The sequence below is a fragment of the Cetorhinus maximus genome, chromosome 14 (genome assembly GCF_964194155.1).
Source record: "Cetorhinus maximus chromosome 14, sCetMax3.hap1.1, whole genome shotgun sequence".
Taxonomy (NCBI): domain Eukaryota; kingdom Metazoa; phylum Chordata; class Chondrichthyes; order Lamniformes; family Cetorhinidae; genus Cetorhinus; species Cetorhinus maximus.
In genome coordinates, this window is record NC_135892.1 from 100,118,409 (window position 1) to 100,137,417 (window position 19,009).

Below are 19,009 nucleotides of genomic sequence, written 5' to 3' on the forward strand. Positions count from 1 at the left end.
CCTTTCATGACCCACACTCACACACATACAAGCATGCAAAAATTTATCAAGTTATACTGCAGGTGGTTACTTTCTTAGCCAAATTAAAGTTCAATGCCGGGAGGAAAAATAGAGGTCATGGGTTACGAGTCCTTTGGTCACTGTCGCTCGTGGCAAAAATTTTTCCAGGTTTGCCTTTAGACCCCAGGAGTTGAGTTGAATCCCATGTAACTGCAATTGCCAAAGACCATTTCCTTTTTAAAAACATAATCTGACTCTTCCAGAAATTGTTGATTTTTGCGCCCGAGGTTCCTTTTCTTGGAAATTCGCTATCTCTGTGCTGGATTTTTTAAGCTGTAAGAGATAGGGCCTTAACTTGGGAGAGGAGAGAGGGAGCTCCTTACTGCTTCATTGGCAGCTTTTCTAGACTACTCACTTCTGTTTCCAGCAGTTTGTGTTAAAGAGGTTTCAAAATGCTTACTACATGACCCCACCCCCTCCCCATAATGATTTCAGAAGGGGTTTGTTTAAGCGATGTCTGAACCAATGGTTGTTTTTGTTTCATGGTGGGGTGATTTAGATTCTGTAATGTCCTAGTCATTGACCCCCTGAAGGAGTCCACTAACCCCCTGAAGGAGTCATTATCCATTTTGAAGAGATAGGAAAACATCTTTCATGTAACTGTTGTTCCAGCAGACTGGAGAGGTAGTCTTATAGGAATGTAAATCTTGGGTCTGGTATATTTTTCAGTGAGTCATTTTGAAGTAGTTATTGACATCCTCAGGTGTGACATTCCATGAGGATGTCTGGGCATGTCTGAATTTTAATTTGGATTGGAACTTTCCAGAAGATGATCAACTTGCAATACCAGACATCAGGTGGCTTGTGACAGCCATCTTAAGTCAGTGTCTTGTTTTTAAAAGCCCTTTTTAAACAGTTCGATATATGTTTGGTTAGCTGGTGAAATTACAGATGAATATCACTCATGCACAGGTCACATTATCTTCCAATGTTCAGATCAGGCTACATTGATGCCATCAGGGTCTGGTTGTAATTTAACCTGTGGCTTAAAGCAATGGTGGCTTTTCTGTTAGGCCCAAGCTGTTGGGAAGTTGATCTGGGACCAAAGAGATCTAAAAAGGTACCCTTTTTTAAAAAGGTACTAAGTTTCCTTTTAGGTCAGAGGGATATGGAGTGCTCTTCTGAGTCCCACCCAGAGACATTGGGCCCTGGAGCCCCTTCTGATCACTTAGCTTAAGGCCAGAGGCTGTTCCCTTTGGTTCCTGTCAGCTGGTTTTTAATGGCTGGGCAGCTGCTTCCCTTCTGGTCAGGAAATTGGCTGAGATATGCTAATGAGGCCTGGACTGTTAAAATTGTCCAGGCCACCTTGCTGCAGCTGTCACATTGAGCCTGCCACTCGCTAGGCCACGCTTTCACCCAGGACTTAAGACGATCTCCTGGAATCTGAATGCCTTGCACATGACCTACACGAGGAACATTATCTCCTTTTCTGACCAAGAGTTAGGACAGGGTCGGCTGCAACTTTGGCCTCTGTGTTCAATGCATCATTGGAATTGTAGATTGCGCAAGTGCGAATCAAACATTGAGTCTCTACATGGGCCTGAAACAGTTTGTATTTGACTGCTCGTGCTTGGTGACACTAAAGTAGAATTAAAAGGGACAAATGGCATCAATGTTTATGGGCCGGGTATAATTACTAAAATTAAGCAGGAATTGAATTAATACTGGTACTATGGAAAGCATGTTTTGTTTGTGCCGTCGTTATATCGGGTTGTGTACAGTGTCTAATCTGTCTATCTTCTCTTTCAGATAATGAAGGAGAGATGATTAACAGCCAGGTGCCAAGGATGGTCCTCTTAATGCATCGATGGTACCTGCCATCCACAGAACTAGCAGGAAAGCTTCTGCTGATATATCCTTTCCGTCTTTTTTGTATTAGAATTACAATTGTTTGGAAAAGCCAAAGCTTGGATCACTCTACTTTGGTCGCTCATTCAATCACATCTGTAGATTGGCTCCACATCAGACATGATCTGTCCTCCTGGGTTCATGTGAAGCAAGGGGCTGGATCTTCCCTGTGAACCCTGCTGCCAGACTGAAATGTGGGTCAGAAGCCCGCACTGTGTGGGGAAGCGGTCACTCTTTGTGATTTTTTTTTTCCAGTCTGGCCAATTAATGACTAGAGTGTGGGCTCGCCACCCAGTTAAGGATGAAGGGTGGGCTCTCAAAGCTGTCCTTCCCGCTTGAAAACAGCAGGAGAATAGCATGGCAGGCAAGAGAGAGGGAGCTTCATGATGGGGGCACCCTCTTCCCAACCTTTTAAATTAAAACTGGCTTTTGCAGGCAGCCCACCGCTGTGGCATTAGGGGACGGAGGATGCCTGCCTTTTGGTAGCCCTTGGCTGCTGCAACGTTCAGGCAGGCAGGGAGGGCCTCTAAGCCTGCCTGGGTGCTCAGTCTGCCATCGGGATACTGTCCTCCAGGCAGCTAACTGTCCCGCACTGCCTGTCAGAACCTGGAGGTTGACTGGAAAATCCCAGTCTGCCCTCATTACTTGGCCTTAAGTGGCCGTTAACAAACTGGATCAGCTACCCACTGCATGTGGGCAGGTAGCCCTGCTGCCCAATCCACCCCCAGCCCCATCCCACCGCCATGAAAGTGGCCCTGGGTCAGGAGGATATTGCTGGGGAATTGGCACACAGGCTGGCAGTGCTGTTTGTAGTGCCCGCCTGCCTCTGGTGGGGATTAAATATTAAGCCTAGGGTCCTGGCACACCCCAAATCAACTAATCTAGTGAGTCTAAGGAGCCTCCAAATGATCCCTACCTTGGCCTCACTGTAGTGTTGCTACCTGCACAGTTGGTTAAATGTTCCCATTCACAGGTTTTATATTGCAGGTTGGAGGCATAACTCTAATGTTTTGTGGCTAAACCTTAACTTGCAGAGCCTCCACTGCCTGGAGGTCAGGTTGAACAGGTTAACTTTCCTCCCCAGTTTTATCTAAAAAGAAATAAAAGGAAAAAAAATCAAAAGGATGTAAAAGTTAATCATAGTATTTTTATAAACTTATTTGATTTTCAGAAGGGTTCTGATATATTGCTGCCTGTTTTAGTCATAGTATAGGAATACACGTTCTGTAATAGGGAACTCTTTTTAGACAGTCCCTGAGGATTGAGATTGACTTGCTTCCACTCCGGTTCTGAGGTGGCTGATAAGTCCAATGTGTGATCTGACTGCTATATGTGGGGCAGGTGGTGCTTGAAGGGTTGGATAGATTGGTTGTTTGGATATTTGTGTATTGCCTTTGGTGCTTCGACTTCACCTCTGCCCATTCCTGATGAAGTCTCACGTTGTGTTCAGTACTTTCCCGAATGAGCATTTTCCATTTTGGTCAGTCAGGGTGTCCCATGAGTCAACGGGTATGTTTGACCTCTTCAGGGACGATTTGAGGACATCCATAAATAGGGGGTGAAGGGTTGATTACAACCTCTTCAATGCAGCCTCTTCAGTTCTCAATATCTGTATTTGTTAACGCTCTCTTTGAAGACATTGCTTTCCCCGGTGTAGAGACAAGCCCTATCTGTGTTCATAGAAAACACTCTGCATCCAAGGCGCTGAGCAAGATTCAGCACATCTCAGTTGGCCTGCAGCAGTTCAAGAAGGTGGTTCACTAACACCTTCTCAAGGGCAATTAGGGATGGGAAATAAATGCTGGCCTAGCCAGTGAACACCGCACCCCTGAATGAATAAATAAAACAAAGTGTGTCCTCAGACATGGTAAGGTATTCCACATCAGGTGTAGGTCAAATTTAAAGCTTAGCGTGGATCAGTTGGAGGCTCGGTCTTAAGCTTCAAATCAGTAGATTTTCTGATTTGGAATGTCCATCTTCGCATGGACCTGGAGGACAGGTAATGATGAGAGTGAAGAATTGACAGTGTTCTGATGAAAGGAAACAGACCTGAAACATTAACTCCTGTATCATTCTCCACGGATGCTCCACAGGTGTTTCAGCATTTTCCATTTTTATTTCAGATTTCTAGCATCTGCAGTAATTGCTTTTGAATTGGTGTTTACAAAAAGCAGTCTGAATGTAGGTGAGCGTTCTTACTGCTCAAGGGCAGTCAAGGGCCGATTGAGGCTTCCTATGTGAGATATAGTAACGCCTGAAAGATGTCAACCAGCTGTCTACCTCCGCCATCTTGTGGCAATGGAGCATTCACTGGGCCTCTTTAACTTAAACTGAAAAAGAAACCTTTCTACTGAAATTAAAATCAATTGTGCATTCAAATTGTTGCAAGTGTGACAATGAAATTCCATCTTACACAGTAAGCGAAAGCTGGGGAAAGCGGGTTCAGTGAAGAAACTGCCTCAGTCATTGATCAGGTTAGTACACGGCTTGTTCATTATAACTTAAATAGGAAAACGCTTGGCGGATCCCAGTATCAACCATCATTGACCCAGTACCCAGAGTGTTAGACAGCATGTGTGAACGCCGTGTCGGCCTGGTTTCCTTAACTTTCAAACGTATCGGGAAGCCTGTGGTGAAGACTGCAATGAGTTTCGGCTCAAAATCTGCCACTTAATGAGGTGAGAAACTGAGATGGCGCCACCTTTTAATGGAAGGAAATAAAGAAAGAAGAGCAGTGAGAATGATTATTGGCTAAGAAGCATTGCAGCATGCACTGAAGTGTCTTTCATGAGTCTGAGATCAATGGCATTATTGTTCAGCCTCACCAGGGAGAGTAAGATCTCCAGTATCTCGATTTTGCTGGAGTGCAGCAAGGGCAGATCCTCAGTCAGGCAATAGCTCATCCCGTAGCTATTATTCACATGCCGAAGGAGTAAATATTGGCAGAATGTTTGACAATGGGTGTTAATAGGATCCTCTCCCGTTGGTGAAGTCAAAGCTAAGACACAGAACCTTTCTTTGCTGAGAGAATTTAACTTTGTTCAGTGTCAACACTCCTCGCTCACACCCAGTGTCCCAGCTATCCCCTATTTATATGTGTTCAAATACTTATCACCTGTTTCCCTTAACAATGAAGTTTACATTAACAAACCTTAACAATGTAATTAATAAGACATTGACAGTGGGAACCACCGGAATCAAGTCAGCTCCTGTCCTTACATGCACACATGCAGCAGGAGGGAGCTGATCTACCTGCTGCTTGGGGGGCAATATTATTGAGTGATTTTGAATAGAAGCGAGATCAGCTTCTCAAAATATAGTTGGATGAAGAATACAGAGAGAGAGAAAGGAAAGTGGAAGGAAGTAGACATTGAAGGTGAGGGATAGAGCAGAGATCAGTCTTTATCCATTGGCATTTGTATGCCTGGCAAAACACGGTCTGAGATAAGAGATCTATTCAATTCCATCTGTGTTTGATTTGTTAATTAACTGGAGAATAGATACATCTTTTGCCGGATAAAGAGTGTTAATGATCAGCCAGCACTTGCATGTGGAGCCGAGATTGGTATCTAGCGTGAGATGAGAGTGCTTTTACAAAGATGATCCTTTGTTAGGAGGATGGTGTGACCATTATTTATAGGTGAGAGAGGTCTAATTCAGGAGCAGTCAGTTGGCAGGGCACAGAAATTTTGTCAGGTGACGGAGCTTCTAGAAGTCAAGAGCTCTCATCAAGGCTCCTCACATCACTCCCATTGTCTACATCAATAGAAGCAACTTCAATTTAATGAATGTTTTGATGGTGTCTGTCACAAAGGATGTTGGGAAGCTTCCTTACTGATCATCTGCATTCTGATAGCAATCCTTGGGTCATCATACATGGGTGCATAATGAATGGAAACCATTCTATGAATGGCAAATGATACCCAAGATAAACCCTTAGCAACATTCATTGTATTAAAGCTCATTATAACATTCAAAAGTAAACAGTATGATGGCTGGCTTGCCTGCTATCATCCTTGCGATCTATTCTAATCAATCTGTTAAGGGGTCTGTTGCAGGGTCAGCGAAGACCCGCCCTCTGGTGGTTATGAGGCTCCTATCAGGGTCCAGCTGTAGACCCCCAGAGAGGAGGCAAGCATAATCAGGACGTTTTTGGTGGTGGTTGGTGGGGGTGGGGTAGGACCCCAACACTAACTCCCCAGCCCAGTCACCTCCCACTGGAATTTATGGCCTCGTGCACAAGATGAACAACACGGATGCCCTGTCAAGCGGTGTGGGTGCATTTGGGGGCATTCAGAGGGCTCCCTCTGGCTCTGTAAGATCCAACAGGGCCAGTTGTACTTGGGCCACGTTGAAGTTTCATGCTCACTGATTGTCGGGGCCAAAGCACTAACCGCAGGAGCCTAGATCACCGCCGCCTCCTACACTGCTGGCCCTATGAAATTTCCCAAAGAAGGCCGGGACCTGGAGTATATTGATCCTACCCCAATTTACAGCCCTTCTAGCACAACCCCAGTGGAGTTAGAGGAGCTTCATGCACCTGTCATCTAACTGGATCCCCACAGGACACGTGCACATTGACAGGATACAAAACTCAGTTCTTTCCATGAAAAGAAAAAAACAGATGTATCGATGGACTTTCACCTGTTACTCTTGCTTGGGAAAACCCCAGAAACTCCAAATATTCCTCCATTTGGTACTTCCATACGTCTTTGCTCTCTTCCTCCATTGGCCCCGGAACAGAGTAATTAATCAGAGGCTGTCCCTCTAATGCCCAATCCTGTTCCCGGTCAGATATTTGTGGAGTTCCTTTTTGACGAGGTTAATCAGCACAGCACCAATTGTTATGGCCAAGAGCCAGTTTCACAAAATAATAAACCGTTTCCATAACAGCTACCCAGTGTTTTGCCTTTCTCGACGCTTCTGTAATAAAGGGCATTTTTTTCTGCTTCATTACTCCTGGCGAATGCTCGGAGCATATCATCATGAAATTGCACACCTCTAGCCATTGATTTTCCAGCCAGTAAATTGGATGGAAAATCCTGGGTTTGGTGGTTCAAGATTTCGTGATATACTGCGCAGTGTGTGTGAAGAGTCCCCTCTTTACGTTTCCGATGGGCAGGGTTTTCGGGCCGTTGGGCAGGCCTGGGAGCGGCCAGAAACAGTCCGTGCCCACTATCGGCCCCCGACTGCGATTTCACGCTGGCTGGCCGTCAATTGGTGAAAGGCTCAGTGCTGCTGGGGTGGGGAGAGAGGGGGGGGGAAGAGCGAGCGCTGAAGTCTGCGCAGGCACGGGGGGAGAGCGTGCAATGAAAGCCCCCTGAAAGCAGAGAGCTGCCTTGGTGGGGGGGGCTAAAGAATTTTAACATCAAAAATAAAGATTTTAAAATCCTGGGAAAAAAAATTTCATATACTGGACTCACTTATCTGAACATATAGATAATAAAGATTCTGTCAAAATATTTTTTTTTAAAAATGTCGGCAACCCCATCCTGCCCGTGGGTGAGGTTTCCTCAAAAATGCAAAGGCCGCCTGGCCGATTCGCCCACCCGTCAATTGTGAGGTTGGATGGGCAGCTAAAATTCTCTCAATTAATACTTTAAGGGCCTTCATAGGTCTCTTAATTGTTGACGGGCACACTGGCGACTCTTGCGCGTGCTCGCCGACCAGAATATCGCGATTGGGTTGGGCACACGCCTGTCCGTGGGACATAAGATTCTGCCCCGTGTTTTTGACTCTGACCTTGCGTTCCTTAATTACCCCTGATGGATCTGTTAGGTGTGTGCTCTACCGTTGAGCCCTGACCTTTATCTAGATTTCTTGCCGATACGTTCGGCACGAGTTCAAATGGGGAAATGTATGAACATTAGAAAAGCCTCCATTTCAGTTGCACCGAATGAAGTCATGTTTCAGCTAAACAAAGTCCTGGTTAGATTACAGCCGGAGTAATCAGAGCAGTCCTGGGCACCTCGCCTTTGGAATGATATATTGCCCTTGGAAGGAGTACAGTGTAGGTTTATTAGAATGACACCTAGACTCCAAGGGTAAAACTACAAGGACAGATTAAACAAGCTAGGGTTGTGTTCCCCGAAACCTAGAAGATTAGACAAATTAATGAAAGTTTTCAAGTTATTAAGGGGAACAGGCGTGGTTAGATTGGGGAAAAACAATATCCGCTCGTGAGGGGATTTAGGTCAAGGGGGTCAAAAATTAGGGCCAGACCTTTGAGGAGTGAGATTAGGAAACACTTTTTCATGCAAAGGGCTGTAGAAGTTTGGAACTCTGTTCCATAAACTGTAATTGATACAGGATCAATTGTTAATTATAAACAGCGATTGATTGATTTTTTTTTGTTAGCCAAAGGTATTAAGGGATAGGGAAGAAAGGCAGGTGGGTGGAGTCAGTTTGTCGCTTCGCCATGATCTCGTTGCGTTGGCTGTACAGGTTCGAAGGGGCTAAATGATGATCAGCCCGGGAAATTGGTGGTGGGATTGGTGGTGTTATTAGTGAAGACGCTTGCCTTCCGTCTGATGCAATCGCTTGTCAAACCAAAGCTTCTTTCTGCCTGTGGATTTACAGGTACTGGATTTCCGAATTCCCTGCCGAGTTTAACTTGGACCTAGGTTTGATTCGTCTGACAGAGGAGTTTCGGGAACTGGCCAGCCAACTGGGATGTGAAGAACACAGTAAACTCATTGACATCTCCAGCATGTAAGAGAGCCTCTTTACTTTTGTCAGATTTAATACCAGGCACTCAGCACACACTTCTGGCACTGACTGAAGAAATTATTTTTTTTGTACATTAAGAGCGACTGAATTTTTATTTAAAACAATCATTTTTGCATGCAACAACCCCTATGGTTCAAAAGATTACTTTGTTGGTTATAAAGTGCTTTGGGGCATACTGAGGTGGGGAAAGGTGCTATGTAAATTCATGTTTGTCTTCTGGAATGACATACAAGTGCCATCATTGTCTATTGCACAAATACTTTTGCCTCTGTAATCTGAGTGCATTAACGTGGGAGGGAGTAAGTGAGTCCATGTGAGATATTGGTCATGCTGCTTAGAAAATTGCCAAACGGCCACTCCTGGCTATCGGATTTTGTAACAACATAGTGCACGGTGCGTGTGATTGATGTGGTGTTTTGCTGTGGCGTAGGAGATCTGTATATCAGAAGTTCAGGGTGCAACAGGCTCAAGGTTGTGATGGACCAAAAACCAGAGTGTTAGAGAACTCTAAACTGGAAAGAAACTTGTTAACATGTTCTTATGGAAACATTGCAAATAGAATTACTAAAGCTTGCGTCTGAAAATTTCTCCAATTTCCAGCTTTGGTTCTAAAATGGGTGTTAAGCCCCTTATTGGTATATTCGAGAGGCCTAAGGTTTTAGGTGATGGCCAAGGATGCGTTTACGGGTGTCTAAGGCAACACAGCATCAGACATGTTTCCAAGGCTGTGAGGGCTCCGTAGCTTGGCCCTTCTTTGCACCCATTTTCCACCTAGAAAACTGGTGCAGCGAAGTTCAGTTTTGTCCCCTTGGTGACCTCTGTGTGACTGGTATTGTCAGGAGCTTCCATAGTTCATGGTTAAATCAGTGGTGGGATTGACTATTCATATCACTGCAAGATCCATGTTGTACATGATCACAGTGTTGATTTGATTTAAGAATTTTAAAAGGCCCCCATGTCTCTGTGTAAATACTGTGCCCACTCTTGCTGTGCCCACCCGCTACCATTGTGATTGTAAAGCCTTCTCAGCTAACTGGTAAGATTCTAATTTATTGAATTATCTGTTTAGGACAAGGTCTTATGCTAGGAACCATTTACAACAGCATGAGTGCACTAGGGATTTTACCAGTTTATGTCAGGTAAAAAGAAGATAAAAAGAAAGATTTGCATTTACGTAGTGCCCTTTGTGACCTCAATGTCCTAAAGTGCTTTACAGTTAATTAAATACATTTACAGCAGTGGCTACACTTCAAGACAATCCACAGCAAGCTCCCACAAACAGCAGTGAAATAAGTGACCAGATCACCTGCTTCAGGTAAAAGCAAAATTCTGTGGACGCTGGAAATCTGAAATAAATCAGAAAATGCAGGTCTGGCAGCATCTGTGGAGAGAGAAACAGAGTTGACGTTTTGAGTCTGTATGACTCTTCAAAGCTAAAGAGAAGTAAAAATGTGTTGGATTTTATACTGTGTTAACAGGGGATGGAGCAGGTGGAGCAAGATAGAAGGTTAGGGATAGATGGGAACTAAGGAGAGATTGACAAAGGTGTCATGGACACTAGGACAAAGGGAGTGTTAATGCAGTGTTAAAGACTAAAGAAGGTGCTGATGGTGGCGTAAAGGTGTTTGCTGTTTGTGGCTGCCTGTTGCGTATCCCACATTACAACAGTGACTGCAACTACACTTCAAAAGTACTTTGTTGGCTTTAAAGCCCTTTCACGTTGTTTGGTTGTGAAAAGTGCTTTATATCTGCAAATCTTTCTTTGTTTACTGTGGTAATGTGACGCTATGCGAAGTTTAGGCTGCTGATTCTAATCAATCCATTATCGCTACTCTTACTTTACCAACAGCCCGTCCTACGACTGGATGAGACGTGTCACTCAACGTAAAAAAATCTCCAAGAAGAAGGGGAAAGCTTCTCTGTTATTCGATCACTTAGAGCCACTGGAGCTGGCTGAACACCTTTCCTTCCTGGAGTATAAATCCTTTCGGCGGATATCGGTTAGTGACCCTCAGCTTCACAGAGTTGGGTTTGCTGTATTTAATTGTCATGCTTTTCAAATGCCACTGCCCTCCCCCCCCACCCCCAACCCCCAAATGAAAATATTTGCATGCTGAGTATTGTGCTGACATGGCTCATACCTCATGCAACAAATCCCTGATCATTGTCGGACCATTAGAGGGGGCTGCCAGATCAGGCACTTCATGAACAACGGATGGTAGAGCAAACCAAACAGGGCCAATCCTACACAGCTTTGACCAGGCAATGGAGAGGCCTGGGAGACTCACCCAGCAACTCTTACCGTTACTGAATGAAGGCGGCATCTCCAATATTTCTTGACTTTGTATGCAGAATGGTCATCAAATACATTTTGGGAGTGACACTTAAAAGGATTACGGATTGGGATTCAGTTTCTTTTTTAATATGCAAGCATTACTGGCAAGGCCAGTTTTTATTACCTAGTCTTCATTGCCCTTGAGCAGGTGGTGGTGAGCCACCTATAACTGTGTGGTTTTCTAGGCCATTTCAGAGGGCAGTAAAGAGAAAACCACATGGGTCGGATCTCAAGTCCTATGTAGGCAAGACCGGGTAATGATAACAGGTTTCCTTCCCTGAAGAATATCAGTGAACCAGATGGGGTTTTTGCAACAATCAATGGTTACCATTCCTGAGACTAGGGCCAGGATTTTCCATTCCCACCAGCAGTGGGCATCGTTGGGTGGGACAGGAAAAGTTGGGGAGCGGCCAAGAGTCACCTCTCAAAATTTTCCTGTCCCGCCCACGATGATGCCCGCCACTGGCAGGATGGGAAAATCCCACCTAGCTTCCAATTCCAGATTTTATTAATTGCATTTAATTTCCACCAGCCGCAGTGGGATTTGAACCCATGGCCCTCGAGCATTAGCCTGGGTCTCTGGATTACTAGTCCAGTGACATTTACTACAATGCCACTCACCCCTGAAACTCTTAAGGGCAGGATTTTCTGGCCCCGCCCGCCACAAGCCGAAATTCCTGTGGCGGGTCCTGCCACGATGGGGCTGGAAAATCCTGGCCTAAGTGCTTTTTTTTCCCCCCTGAGGCAGTAAGTGAATTTATCCTAGGTCCAGACTGCAAGCAGGCCTGTTGTAGTCTACACCACAATGGGACCTGATTGCCAGCGATTTGACCTGAAACTAGCTGGTTTTACCCTGTTTAATGAACCTAGACTGATCTTACTGCTTTGTTCACGAACAAGGGAACTATCGTCAGGCTTGTGACTTGTGGTGTATCAATATAACAGAGTAAAATATACTTTGTTATGGCGGTTCTGTGAAAAATTAATCATTTCCACGAATTAGGGATGTTGATCTTCCAACCTAATCCTGAATCAGACTAGACAAACATTCACTATTACATTGGCAAATCAAAGAAGGACAGAGACCCATACCTAGTACAGGGCATCAACTATTGATCGAAAAAATATTATAGCAAAGCCAAGCTTTGAGAAGTCTCCTGACATTTAATTAACTCATGAAATGGTGATCTCTTGTAGTTTACAGATTATCAGAGTTATGTTACGCATCGCTGCCTAATGAATAATCCAACCCTGGAGAGATCCATCGCACTGTTTAATGGCATTTCCCAGTGGCTCCAGTTGATGGTTCTTAGCAAGCAGACACCTGTGCAAAGGGCAGAGGTCATCACCAAGTTCATTAATGTGGCCCAGGTGAGTAATAGAAGCAACAATTCTTGTGGTTATATTGGTTACACAATCTCCCATTGTGTTCCCGCTTGTGTGTGTAGCTCCGTCTCAATCAGAAAGTATTTAAGCGGTGCACTTAAGTCACAGTTAATGTTGCATTCCTTAGGGAAGAACTGCTAAACATTTCGGATGATGCAGGGCCATAGGGAGAGCAAGGCTGGGGGGGATTAGTTTTGGATTACTCCAGTAGAGACCTGGCATTGGCACCATAGACTGGCCTCCTTGTATGGTTCCAGTAGTGGTTTTCCTACCAATGGAAAAAGTAGTTCACCTCCATCTCATTCCACTGGTACATTGTTTGACAATTCATCACAAGGAAACTGTGCAGACCTCAAAAATTGTTCTGCAAACCAGTTACTTCTTGAAAACTTTTCCATAGTCTAAAACTGTCTGCAGTTAAAGCCAAAGTTACATTAAGATACTACAATTTGAGATTCACAAAACGTAGTCCTGCCTGAGATGATCCGACAGTCTCAGCACATTTCATAGCTAAACCCCACACGGGACCTCACAAAAGAGGTGATGGACACTGAGCACGAACTGAGAGGAAGCGATCAAAGATAAGGTTGAAGAGATAAGTTTTGAGGTTTCTGAAGTTTGGGGAGAGTTGGCAGAGAGGTTTAGGAAAGGAATTTGAGGGGATGAAACACATGAAGCCTCTGTCACCCATGCTGGAGAGGAGAATCCAGACTCGGAGAGAGCAGGATGTAGCTCTGACAGGGCTCAATCAGATGGAATAGGTAGATGGGATGACTCTTTGGAGGGATTTCTAAGTGAGGATGAAGATTTTGAATTTGGTGCATTGGGGAGTCAGACGAGGTCATCAAACACCTGGGTGGTAGGTGAGTAGGACTTAAGAAGGTCGGGTTGCAAGTGGCAGAGTTCTGTGTGATTTGGAGTTTTCTAAGCTCAGGAAGCCAGAGAGCAAATGTTGTTGAGGTGATAAGCTGTGTCTCAACACAGGCAAGGCTGAGGTAAGAATGGAAGTAGAAATAGGCTGCCTTACTGATGTAGCCAAAATTCTCACCTGTCAGCGAGAGCTCTAGGTCACCTCTTTTCTGGAAGGCCCACCATATTACGTGCTAGTCAAACACTTAGCTGGGCAGTGCTGGGCCTTCCTGGGATCAAGGGCCAGGAGAGTGGCCAATCAGAGGCTGGCAGCTCTTCATTGCTCAGCAGTGCCACTGAGGAGGCAGTGGCTGCAGCCAGTAATGCAACCAGCCAAGGCCCAGGATCGCTGAGGGACTTGGGCCACAGGTGAGTGATGGAGCAAGGGGGATTACAGGGTTGTAGGGGGAGAGGGAAGGGGATTCAGCAGCAAGTGTGGGGATGGTTCTTAGCAGCACCGCCCCCCTCTTCCCAATGCTGGGTCCCTCAATCAGGCACTGAGTGCCTTTGAACAAGGGACCCCACCCTGGAAGCAACCCCAACAGGGTTTGCCTTTACAAGCTCCTCACATGGCGACTCGCGGACCTGCCGCTGGGTAAATATCAGTGGCAGCGGGATAAGGTCTTGAAAGTGTACATCAGTTGCCCACTTTAGAGCCTCAATTGGCAGTGGGTCAGGAAGGCTGCCCATGAGTCTTCCCACCATGGACTTAATCAGGGCAGAAGTGGGAAGGTGGCAGGGTCCTCACTTGCCACCCTCCCACCAGATTAAATGCCCCCAGCCAGCAAACTCACCGTGGGGGAAGGCGTTAAATTTTGGCCATAGCCTGTAATTATTGGTGAACCGGGCATTTCCTCACTGATCCTCTATAGGCACAAATAGAGCATGTGGGAGTAAGGGACTGGAAACTCTGGGAAATTATAACCTTTTTGTTTTTCCTTTTGAAGGGCAAACGTTATTGTCAGGAGTCAGAAAGCTAACCATTTTTTAACATTCAGGTGGACAAGGTCTCACCTGGAGCCAAACAAACAGTATACTTGTTTTTAACATCTGACAAAATGAGAACATAACTCTGTCTGTGTGGGTGAAATGGAATAGTCATCTGAGGGAGATGCAGGGAGAGGTTTTGTGTGCGCTCACTTTGCGAGCCTGGGATAAGAGTAGGTAACTGCGGAGTAATGTTAGGTGGGGAGAGGGAGAAAAGGTGGCATAGCTTGCTGAGAGGCACAGGAGAAGAAAAGAGTACAAGGGTCAAAGAGGAATTCAAATAGGATAAATGGGAGTAATAGGCCAAGGTCTGCATGTGAATGGATTTGAAGGGAAACCGAAGGTACATGAACATGATAGAAATCGAGCTGAAGGACAAACACGCATACGAGCGTATGATTTAAGAGCAGGGGTAGGCCACTCGGCCCCTCGAGCCTGCTCCACCATTCAATAAGACCATGGCGATCTGATTGTAACCTGAACTGCACATTCCCACCCACCCCTGCTAACCTTTCATCCCCTTACTTATCACAAATCTATTTACCTCTGTCTTAAAAATATTCAAAGACTCTGCTTCCATTGCCTTTTGAGGAAGAGAGTTCCAAAGACTCAGAACCCTCTGAGAGAAATCTCTGTCTTAAATGGGTGACCCTTATTTTTAAACAAAGATCCCTAGTTCTGGATTCTCCCACAAGAGGAAACATCCATTCCACATCCACCCTGTCAAGACCCCTCAGGATCTTATATGTTTTAATCAGGTTGCCTCTTACTCTTCTAAGCTCTAGTGGATACAAGCCTAGCCTTTCTAACCTTCTCCTCATTAGACAACCCACCCATTCCAGAAAAGGGTCTTAGGATAATAGCAGAGAGCAAAGGAGACAAATGCCCCAAAATCCAAGGGCTGGGGAGCAGGGGTGGACAGAATTGTAGCAATTTTCACATTTGGGGAATCTGCCCAACTCACCTGATCTCCTGAAATCAACTTTGTGTATTTTCTCTCTGATTCCTGGAGATAATTCGATAAAACTCCACAGTGAATCTATTCATCATCATGTCACTTAGGTTCAGCCCTGCTCAGTTGCTTTCCTTGGTTCTGCAAGAACAATTGTGTTCCCTCGGGCCTATCTAACGTTCCATTCCACATGCATCAAAGTATTTCTCCATCTCTTCAGAAAATCTTAAATTATTCACTCAATGTATAGTTATCAAAAAAAGAGGCGCAAAATTGTGGACTAAAACATGCATTACCTCAGCAAGTGGTTGTCGAAATCCCTGGGCTAAAGTTGCCCCCAAATAAATAGGGCAGGAGGCAGGTGGAGGTTCTGTGGGCCAGGACTTTTGCTCATAATTTTCCCCAGGCATTGTCCCTTTCCCAAATTCCACAGAGAGAGTCAGTTTAATACTTGGGTTGGCCTTCACAGGTGTGGACCAATGGAGATGGCTGCCCTGATAAGGTGCCACAATCAGAGTGGCAACCTGCCCCTCCAAGGGAGGGAGCCCAAGGCCTCATCAGTAAAGAGGCAGATCACGGAACATGTCCTTTATAATGGCCAGGAATTTCCTCAGAATTGATTCCAATTTTGTAATGTTTCCAGAATTTACTGCTTTAGATTGGGAGCAGCTCTGAGGGAAATGTTAGCCAATGTGTATTTGTCACAAAATATTTACTTAATGTTATCTGTTGAGACTGAGAATTGAGGATTAACAAGCAACTCACCAAGGCTCCTTTGACAGCACCTTCCAAACCCATGACTTTTACCACCTAGAAGGACAAGGGCATCAAGTGCATGGGAACAACACTATCTGCAAGTTCCTGTCCATGCTGACTTGGAACTCTATTACTGATCCCTCATTGTCGTTGGGTCAAAATCCTGGAACTCCCTCCCTAACAGCCCTGTGGGTGTACTTACACCACATGGACTGCTGCAGTTCAAGAAGGCGGCTCACCGACGCCACCTCAAGGGCAATTAGGGAAGGGTAACAAATGTTGGTGTTGCTAGCGACGCTCACATCTGATGAATGAATAAAGAAAAGGTATTAAAAAAACATTGAGGGTTATAGATATTAAATAGTATTGAGGGTGTTAAACTACTCTGAGGCTTATGCAGATATTAAATTCCGTTCGTTTTCTTTCAGAGGAGCTAAGGAAACTTTGTGTTCCATTAAGTCAGAAATCTACAAGTAGTGGCTAGGGGAACAGAGTCCATAATGGAATAACCTGCTTTTAGAACAGAAGGAATTACGGATGATTCTGTAGAGATGTTTAAATTAGTACAGTGGACAGAAAGAGACTGTTTTTGGAATTAAACGGGTTTAGAACAGGGGGACAGGGATATAAGATTACATGCAAGAGCTTTCAAACGGCAAGCGGGAGAAATGCTATAAAAGGGTAAGTTGTGAGGATATGGAATGCACTTACAGAGTTGGTGATTGAAACAATGACCATGTCAACATTGAAAAATAGATTCTATTAACAGTTGAAGGAAAAACAGTTAAAAGGTTATGGGAACAAGGTAGGTCAGTGAATTAGGACTACAGCCTGTATGGAAGCGAAACACTAACATGGACTGATTGGACCTTGTTTGCTTGGAGTAATCTCTATACAGTATGTGAACTCTAGATGAAGAAGCCTTGATGGATGGAATGGTCTTTTCTGACTTTCTATGTACTTTGCCACTCTTTTTGTAAGATTTGAATATAACAAGGTGTTAATGTATTGTTGCTGTTCATGTACAGCCAATATAGAATGGGCAGAGTTAAAGGAACTTTTGTACTCAATACATTTTCTGTTTAAAAAAAAATTAAAACCTAAATGTAATACACCATAATTAATGAGTAGGAAGTTTATCTGGTTACATTTGCTGATGGAACAACACATTGAATGATTGTGGCAATCTGTGATGTGTCATTAGATAAGATTGGATGGGGAAAGTTATGGCTTTTTATCTGACCTTTAGCTGAACAGTTAGTGGAGTGTTCCTCTGTTTGTTCCTGGGTGTTTCCTCCATTTTCTCCTCTGGTTTGTGTTATGTCACATTGCAGGAAACCGGCCAGAGGTAAGGAAATGGGGAGAAGTGACACAGATAGGGATGTGTAATATATGTTCGAATGATTTGGAGCTAAAATCCTCAAACAAAGCTTTTCCTTTGGGGGTTGGGAGGGGTGGAGGGTGGTCCAGAAAAATCCAGCCCAAGGAGTTAGTCTGAAAACACAAGGTTATAAACTTGTAGCTTAACTTGCAGGTATAGCCTCATGAAATTGTGGAATACCATAACCCTGAAGGAAGCCATTCAGTGTATTATGCATGTGCCAGCTTTGAATATGTTTAAAGAAAGGTGAAGTTTGTAGCAATGGTGGGTTTAAAAATTGTCGAAAGCGGATGTGAATTCGGAGGGTGAGAGATATAAAAGGAAGGAGGGTCTGTCCCCTACCCCGTTGAAACTTCTTGTTTGACATGTGACTAGCATATTTGCCAACATTTTGGAACTTATTTTAATTCTAGGGGTAAACATCAGTGTAATTATTTTTTGAACTAAGTAAAACCCAACCCAACTTCCCACTTTAATTCCTTCCTCTGACAGTTCTGAAGGTGATGCCAGTTAATGCATTCACACCAGGGAACATCATAACTGTCTCAAAGCATAAACCTTCACACTAGCCGGCTGCTATTCCCTGGAAAATTTCAATTGAGGAGGAAGCTTCAGATTAGCAGCTTGCCGCCATTGTATCAGCTGTGACTCAGTCGGTAGCACTGCTATCTCTGGTTCAAAACTTTGTAGGCTTAAGTCCCCCTTCAGTGACTTGAGCGCCAAATTCAGTGTGAACCTCCAATGCAGCATTGGAGGAGTTGCTGCTTCCTTTCAGATCAGACAGTAAGGTGGACATAGAAGATCCTGTGGCAGAAGAGCAGTGGAGATATGACCAGAGGTCTAGTCAATATTTATCCCTCAACAAACACCACTTAAAACAAAAAAACTCCTGGTAGCCTGGTCATTATTACATCGCTGCTTTTGGGAGCTTATTGTGTACAGATTAGCTGCTGCATTTTCTCCATTAGAATAGTGACTGCACCTTATTGGCTGTAAAACACTTTGAGATGTCCTGAGGTACTGAAAAGTGCTATATAAATACAAGTTTTTGTTCATATATGACTTTGGGAATACTTCTTGTAAAAACCAATAGCATAAGTTTTTTTAAAAAGTTATGTCACGGACAGAATGTGTTTGCTTTTTTACTTCCCATAATCAGTGTGTTTTGTATGGAAAGAGATGTGTCCTTTCTTACCCTTAGAGTGTGTATTCCAAATAAATATTCAGTAGTAAACTGGTTCTCAGACTGGCTTATACTACTTCAACAAAATTATTTCCCTTAATCTGTCGTAGGTACAATCAATTTTTAGTGCTCACACCCACCGGTTTAGTTCTCTTGAATTTGAGGAAATTTAGTGTGGGCTTTTCATGAGAGTTCCAGAATTGTTGGCGGTACACCTCTGGTACAAGTTCATTGGCACTTTGGATAGCAGCATTTGTCTGTCATAATTTGCAGAGCTGTCTGAAGGCAGCATAGAGTAGACCTTACAGACTTTTCCTACCAGCTGGCCTGGCATGAGGAGAGTCCAGGACTCTGCCAGCCACTTTAACTGATTTGCCCGCTTCTCCAAGACCATGAAGAAGGCTTCCACATCCTCCTCTTCAAACTGGGACACTAGTCGGGAACGCTTTAAGAAATCAAAACTAGTTTCTGAGCTAGGGTCGT

General features: G+C 44.4%; 1 protein-coding gene across 6 annotated transcripts in view; it reads left to right on the top strand.

Annotated features, from left to right (window-relative positions):
- Positions 1-19,009, top strand: part of rasgrp3 (RAS guanyl releasing protein 3 (calcium and DAG-regulated)) — a 79,353-nt gene that overhangs the window by 30,147 nt on the left and 30,197 nt on the right. The window contains exons 3-7 of one of the 6 annotated variants that reach the window (XM_078557336.1): positions 1,810-1,912; positions 4,524-4,586; positions 8,488-8,619; positions 10,487-10,637; positions 12,170-12,343. In XM_078557336.1, coding sequence (XP_078413462.1) covers positions 1,810-1,912; positions 4,524-4,586; positions 8,488-8,619; positions 10,487-10,637; positions 12,170-12,343 — 623 coding nt within the window. Of the gene's footprint in view, positions 1-1,809; positions 1,924-4,515; positions 4,587-8,487; positions 8,620-10,486; positions 10,638-12,169; positions 12,344-19,009 lie in introns of all 6 variants that reach the window. The other 5 variants (XM_078557338.1, XM_078557337.1, XM_078557339.1 and 2 more) reach the window with 5 other exon arrangements.